The sequence below is a fragment of the Mastomys coucha genome, unplaced genomic scaffold, assembly GCF_008632895.1.
Source record: "Mastomys coucha isolate ucsf_1 unplaced genomic scaffold, UCSF_Mcou_1 pScaffold6, whole genome shotgun sequence".
Taxonomy (NCBI): Eukaryota; Metazoa; Chordata; class Mammalia; order Rodentia; family Muridae; genus Mastomys; species Mastomys coucha.
The window spans coordinates 19946478-19954252 of NW_022196912.1; the positions used below are offsets into that span (position 1 = coordinate 19946478).

Here is a 7775-nt window from a genome sequence, read left to right on the forward strand (position 1 = left end):
TCAAATCCCAGCAACCACATGGTGGCTCACAACCATCCATAACAAGATCTGACGCCCTCTTCTGGTGTATCTAAAGCCAGCTACAGTGTACTACAGTGTACTTATTTATAATAATTAGTAAATCTTTCGGCCAAAGCAAGCAGGGACTGAGCAAGCTGCTTGACCACAGGGAGCAGAAGTCCTAAATCCAATTCCCAGCAACCACATGAAGGCTCACAACCATCTGTACAGCTACTGTGTACTCATATACATAAAATAAATAAATAATTTTTTAAGAAAAGATGCTTCCATATTTAACTATATACTTACAAAGCAAAAACTAGATGAACTGTGCAAGATAGTACAAAGAGGTAAATCAGGATAATAGTTCATAGTTTCAGATAAGTTTAGAAGACAAAGAGTACGAAAAGGCTTTAGGTAAAAAAAGATTTTCAAATAAAAGTGGGGAGTACTTTTTGTGGTAGTGGTTGTTGTATTAGTGCTTACTGGTAAGTACACTATTATAAGCGATAGATAGATATAGATAGACAGACAAATAGAGCAAGCAAGTGAGCTTAAATCCTCACATCTAAAACCATTGTTACCACCATTTTGCAAATGAGGGAACTGGAAAAGAAATGTTAAGTGATTTAGTAAAGGTTACAAAGTCACTAAGGTGAAACATGCTACTTCCTTTTATGCTAAAGTTCATGAATCAAAAATGGCTAGAAAGGTATATATACCTAGTATATATAAATGATATGGTTAAGTGGTGTATGTAGTTTTAGTTTTTAAAATCCAGTTATGGTCTGAGGTATACAGCTCAATGGTGAAGTGCTTGTATAGCATGAGCAAGACCCCAGGTTCATGGGCTTTTCTCCCTGCTGGGAGAAGGCAGTAAGGGACACAAAATCAGCAAATAAAAAAAAAAAAAAAAAAAAAAAAAAAAAAGAGGCAACTGAGCAAATGAAATGATGTTAAGCATCACGAATCATTAGAGAACTGCAAATTAAAACTGAGAACAGGTGCTGGGCATCCTTTGATCTCAGTACTAGGGAGCCAGAGTCAGGCAGACAGGAGTTTGAAGCCAGCCTGATGTATATGGCAGCGCCAGGCAGCCAAGGATACACTGTATTGAAGAAGGAAGGAAGAAGGGAGGGGAAAAGAAAAACAAGATTGAGCAAGGTTTTATAGCACTTCTGAGGTGCAAGCATGAGGAGCTCGAATTCTTCCTACACTACACAGCTGAGGCACCAACTTTTCTGGCTAACAGGATCTCCAAGCTATGTTCTAGGTCTTAAAATCTGAGTAGGGTAGGGTATGGTAGCTCGCATTTATAATTCCAACACTTACTTGGGAAGCCTGGGCTGGAGTAACACTCAACACAAAACAAAACCAGAAAAACCCTCAGGAAGATTAAGATTAGACAGGGCTGAAGAGATGGCTCAGCAGCAGTTAAGAGCACACTGGCTGCTCTTCCAGAAATCTTGAGTTCAATTCCCATGTAGTGGCTCACAACTATCTATAATGGGATCTGATACCCTTCTCTAGTGTGTCTGAAGACAGCTTCAGTATACTCACATAAATAAAATAAATAAATCTTTAAAAAAAAAAACCTTTAGAATAAAAAGATCAGCCTACCTAATTAACTAGGGAAAATTGGAACATTCTAAGAAAGAGCAAAGGTACTGTAAGAAAAGAAAGTTAGCTGGGCAGTGGTAGTCACACCTTTGATGGCAACACTTGGGAGGCAGAGGTGGGAAGTCAAGGTCACCCTGGTCTACAGAGTGAGTTCCAGAATAGCCCGGGCTACACACAGAGAAACCCTGTCTCAAAAAACTGAAAAAAAGAAAAAGAAAAGAAATCCACTTCACAAAACAAATTAGACATGGCAAAAGGCTGGAGAAGAGCTTATGGGGGGGATGGTGGGGGGAGCGGAGGGGTCACTGAACGCCAATAGATCATCAGCCAAACTCTCCAAAACATTAACTTTTTTTTTAAAGATTTATTTATTTTATATGTATGAGTACACTGTAGTTGTACAGATGGCCGTGAGCCATCATGTGGTTGCTGGGAATTGAACTCAGGACCTCTGCTCGCTCTGCCCTGCTCGCTCCAGCGTAATACACTGTAGCTTTCTTCAGACGCATGCGTCAGATCTCATCAGATCTCATCACGGATGGTTGTGAGCCACCATGTGGTTGCTGGGATCTGAACTGAGGACCTTCAGAAGAGCAGTCAGTGCTCTTACCTGCTGAGCCATTTCGCCAGCCCCAAACCTTAACTTTTTAATAGATGAGTATATTGCACTCATGAATGGAAGTGCACCACATGTGTAAACAGCCCACAGAGGACAAAAAAGGTATCAGATCCCCTGCAACAACTAGACTTAAGATAGCTATAAGCCACCATGCTGTGCGGGGATCTATAACTTCGTCCTCTAAGAAGCACCTGCTACTGACCTTCTGGGCCATCTCTCCAGTCCCCAGAATACTTTTTTAGGATAGACTCTCTATGCACATCACTGGCTGGCCTAGAACTCACTATGTAGATAGACCAAGTTAACTTCACCTTCCGGACAGCTGGGGTTAAAGTCACCATACTCAGCTTCCACAATACTAACCTTTTTTGTTTTGTTTTTTAAAATATTAACTCTTACATATACTCTAATAAGGACTAAAAATATTTGCCTAACTTGTATATCCTGACAACTCTTAATCTGGTAAAAGTACATTTATAAAGACTTTATATCAGATACAGGTAATTTGAAAACATGGATCAGGAGACAGTTTAAAAAGTTATCACCAGACTCAGGAGGTGGAAGCAGAGGTGGGTGGGTCTCCTAGTTCAAGGCCTCCATGATCTACAGAGTGAGTGCCAGGACAGCCAAAGCTACACAGAGAAACCCTGTCTGGGGGTGGGGAGATTATCAATTTTGAACTCAAACTGAATAACTATATGTAAATCCTGCTCTAATTCTTTAACCTACAGTGTACACTAACAAGCTACCCACACCTCTACAAACTGAATCCCAGTATTACCACAGTAACCTAATAAAATTCCATATGGTTACCCAATTATTTATCCCCTCAAACAAAGACATCATTCTCTAGTACAGAAAAGAAGGTAATTGACTTCCCTTGGGTTGAAAAAGGGAGCTAGCTTTATTAGGACCATGGTCACTCAACGTAGCTATCTGCTATTTCTTACAACTGTTACCTACAAATAACTATTCCAGGTTAAACATGGAATGCAGCATTCCTGCACCCATCATTTACACACAAACATCCTACAGCCTCAGTTAAGCATAATTAATAACTTTAGTTCTCATATGTAAAATGCTTCAGAATTGGTCAAAGGTTACTTCCAACTACTTTCTTACAGTCCTTTTAGTGTTAGCCCTAAACTTTCCTCTGTGTGTGTGTGAGTGTGTGTGAGAGAGAGACACAGAGACAGAGAGACACTAGGGAGCGAACTCCCCAGCTACATATTTTTAATCACATACTAAATCCTTATGCATGGCCTTCTACAAGTGCATATCCTTCGGTGTTTTCTAGTAAAACTATTTTTGCATTCATATTATACACCTTCAACCTTCCTCCTTTAACACTAAGTGGAATATTTTCTTCCTGTATATAGCAGGTAAATATAAAAACCATTTTAACAAACCCTGACACACATTATTGTTCTGGAACATGGACTCCAGACACAAAAACATCCCAATTAAACTACTTAAAACACCTGTACTCTTGCTAATAAAACTTTTTGTAGGGGCTGGAGAGATGGCTCAGCGGTTAAGAGCACTGATTTCTCTTCCGAAGGTCCTGAGTTCAAATCCCAGCAACCACATGGTGGCTCACAACCATCCGTAATGAGATCTGATGCCCTCTTCTGGTGTGTCTGAAGACAGCTACAGTGTATTTACATATGATAAATAAATAAACCTTAAAAATATAGCTATTTAAAAAAAAAAAACTTTTTGTAGAAATTCTATCACTTAGGCTGGAGAAAAGCCTCATCCTTGAAGAGTTTGCTCCTTTTCTAGTCCAAACACTCAAGTCAAGAAACTTACAAGCTCCGGGGGATCCATATATTCTTTTTACTTCTATGGGTGCCTTCACATTCATGTCGAACACTCAAACTCACACATTCATATACATAAATAAAAATAAAATAAAAATAAAATAGTCGGGCGGTGGTGGCACACGCCTTTAATCCCAGCACTTGGGAGGCAGAGGCAGGCATATTTCTGAGTTCGAGGCCAGCCTGGTCTACAGAGTGAGTTCCAGGACAGCCTGGGCTACATAGAGAAACCCTGTCTTGAAAAACCAAAAAAATAAAACAAAATAAAGAAAAACAAATTCAAGCCTGGAGTACTGGCTCACTCTTAAGCCTAACACTCTGGGAACAGATGCAGGTGGAGCTCCAGTTTGAGGCCAGCCATCAAATTTCCTGTCTAAAAACAAAAACAAAAACCAGCCAATGAAAGAAAAAGACACCATTCGTCCTAAATTAGAAATCACGAAAATACTGGGTAACTGGTTAAAAGTATAGACATGTATTAAAGTGACAAGACCACATTTAATGTAGCATTCAGGGGAAAGGAAGAATAGGGTCAGTGAAATATACCTCAAGAGCCAGGGTAAACTTGTGTATTTGCAATGTTTTATTTCTTATGCCAAGTAGGGGAATACATGACCATTTGTAGTAAGTCCTTTCCACTAAGGAGTCTCCCTCACAGCCACAGTTAACAACCTGTTATATCCAGCTACAGTAAGTGAGCATTGCTACATCTGGGCCATCTGTACTGTCATTTACCTAAGCCAAGAAAAGGGAATTTACAAGCCTACCACCGAAAACTTTCTCTTAGGCATCTCTTAAATATATTACAGGTTTACATGCTGTAACTATACATAGCCAGTTCTTTCACAAGACAACAAAAATTAACATCTCTAATTTCATCTTTGTATTCCTAAACTGCCATTTAATCTTATGACATTACTCACACAGTAAGCTTATTCGTGTATGTCTGTGTAAAATAACACAAAGTAAGTTGGTAGACCACATAATTAATTCCACTTGGCTAAGTGCACTTCGATACAATTTATCTCAGTGCATGAGTTTAAAACCTACTAATACATGAACTTCTCAATTTTAACCTTTAACGTCAAAATTAAGGCACCATTCATCAACAAATGAAATGTCACCTCAGCAAATAGCTTAGCTAGGGCCATCCCAAAACACTCCAGTCTATCCACTGAACGAGCTTTGACCTGGTACATCCTGAAAGGCCAATTCCTGAACCAACGTCTCCACCACCCAAGTGCTCTCCTTCCAAGGTGGAGGAAATCCAGACATACTTCCAACTACCAATTTCTAGCTCTCTATGCTAAAACAAATTGAAAGGGCCTGAAGTTCCACCTAATTACAAGGGGCCTAGGCTTCTTGACACTGGAAGGGTGGGAGCACGCAGAGCTGGAGGACCGAGTCTAACCTTCTTTGCACTCTGCGAGTCCCATAGTCCAGCAAGCACAGTTCAGGCAGCTGGCCTTCCCCCTCCTACTTACCTCCCCATCCCAGTCCCCACCCCAGCCTACCCCCATGCGAACGGGCAGCCCTCAGAGGTCCCCGCACCTACCGGACCTGACCACAGCCGGCGGGCCGCTACTCCCCGGGAAAAGAGGGAAAGGCAGCCTGCTTGGAAGCCTCCCGCCCCTTGCCTCCGGCCACCCATCTCTCCCGCCACAGCCAAGTCTGCCAGCCCTTCCCTCTGGCCCAAAATCTCGTCCAAGAGCCCAGAGAGGGCCCGGCCCTCACCGGCACCGACCTCCAACGCCTCCTCATCTCTCCCAAAGGACCAGGCCGGTCCAGACGCAAAAGGCCCGAAAAGCAACTCGCAGTGCACCCCGCCAGACCCAGCTCTCGTCCCCAAACGCTGCTGCTTTCAGAGTCCGAAGGTCCTCGGCCATAGCTTCCGGGCCTCTCCGACCCTCCCGCTCCACGCTGCCCCTCCGAGGCGGATCCCGGAGGCTGGGAGGCTTCCTCAACTAGCATCCCGACAACCCGACTCCGCCCGCGGCCGGCCCGGCCCCCGCCCGGCGTGCCGCGCTCACCGCTGAGCGCCGAGGCCTGAAGGGTGGCCCCCGACGTGCCGTCGATGACTTTGATGGTCCCGCGGCTGGTGACGGCCAGGATGGCGTTAAGCGCCGGGTGGTAGGAGAGGCTGTGCAGCCCGTCGGCGTCGCAGCGCATGCAGCCATCCCGCAGCACCAGCCACTCGGAGACCCCGGCCGCCCCCGCCCCTGCTGCCGCCGCCGCCGCGGAGGAGCAGCTCGGGCCCGAGGCCTCCGCAGCCGCAGCCGCCATCTTCCGGCCTGCGCTCAGCACAATCACACTGGGAAGCCGCTCAGTGACAGTCCCGGGAGGTGCAGCACCACAGCCAGTCACCATCCGGGGCCAGGGGGCAAAGCGGAGCGCGTTAACCGGAAATGAAGTCAAGCGCCTGCACGCACAGGGAACGTCGCCCGCCAGGCCGGCCAGGCCAAGCGAGCTCGCAGGCTGCGGGGGAGGGGAGAGAGGGCCGCACCAAAGGAGAGGCCGGAGCCCGGGGGTGGAGCATGCGCGGGAGCGCCGACCGGTCCAGCGCGGAGGGAAGCTAATGGACCCTAGAAGGAACAGAAAAGGCGGGACCTGGTCTGGTGAACATGCGCAGAAGGGCTTCCAAGGCCTGATAGGCGGGCCTTAGGCGAGGGAGGGGGCGGGGCCGAAAGGAAAAAAAAAAAAAAAAAAAAACCTCTGGGCGCGGAGCGTGCGCAGTAGGGCTCGCGCGTGCCACGCGCTGCCGCTCCAGCCAGCCCTGCGTCCTCAACGTCCCAGTTTCTTCCTTCGAGCCTCGGGAGTGGCCGCGGCGGGAGTTCCGCCCTGCGCGTGGCAGGGAGGGTGGTGCTGGGCCTTGAGCATTTCCGCTAGGCAAACCCGAGCCCGCGCGACTTGTCTGGTACACCCAGAGGCCCCTTCGTGGCGAGGGCGGCTGAATCCCAGCGGTTCCCAGCGCGCGGTGGTTGGAGGGGAGGGCGTGGTGGGTGGAGTCGGGGTTGGGGCAGGATCCGGAAGCGGGCCTCTATCAGTGCACATTCCGACAAGCCTCTTCTGAGGAACTGGTCCTGATTTTTACGACGCCTGCCCTAGCTCCAAGTCTTTTATCCTTGATCTTAGTCAGAAGGCTGAGAACAATAGTTCCAAATCTTTCAATAAACAGAAATACTTAATAATGGGGTGCTGGAGACATTACAGTTCAGCCTAGTGTGCCTCGTTGCAAAGAATTTACATGATGTTTGTTTGAGTTTTGGTGGGATATACTCCTTCATTCGATTTTGAAGAATATCGTTCTTAAACTTTATGTTGAAACAGTTATTAGTCAGTCAGTCACTTGTAGTTATAGTGTAACGGTACCTGGGTGTGGTCCTGCATACCTAGATTCCCAGTCTGAAACAGTAATGCTACGAATTACGGGCAAGCCCTCGCCATTTGACAAGATCCTTTCCAAAAATTTTGAGGGGAAAAAAAAATTGTTTGGTGGGCTAAACAAATGATTCAGCAACTTAAAAACACTGCTACTCTTCCAGAGGCCATCTGGACCTGAGTTCCTAGCACTCATGTTGGACTGCCCTACACTGTAACTCTAGCTCCAGGGCATCTGACACCCTCTTCTGTACTCGAAGTGTACTTGCACTCACTGGAGTATAGACACAGACACACATGATTAGGAGGTGGAGACAGGAGGGCAGGAATTCAAG

At 46.1% G+C, this 7775-nt stretch overlaps 1 protein-coding gene across 13 annotated transcripts in view; it reads right to left on the minus strand.

Moving 5' to 3' along the window:
* Birc6 (baculoviral IAP repeat containing 6) overlaps positions 1-6667 on the minus strand; it is a 185621-nt gene extending 178954 nt beyond the window's left edge. For 9 of the 13 annotated variants that reach the window (XM_031355887.1, XM_031355886.1, XM_031355890.1 and 6 more), the window contains exon 1: positions 6093-6665. In XM_031355887.1, the coding sequence (XP_031211747.1) occupies positions 6093-6429 (337 nt within the window). In that variant the 5' untranslated portion in view covers positions 6430-6665. Of the gene's footprint in view, positions 1-6092 lie in introns of all 13 variants that reach the window. The other 4 variants (XM_031355889.1, XM_031355888.1, XM_031355885.1 and 1 more) reach the window with 2 other exon arrangements.
* Between the last annotated feature and the right edge of the window lie 1108 nt (positions 6668-7775).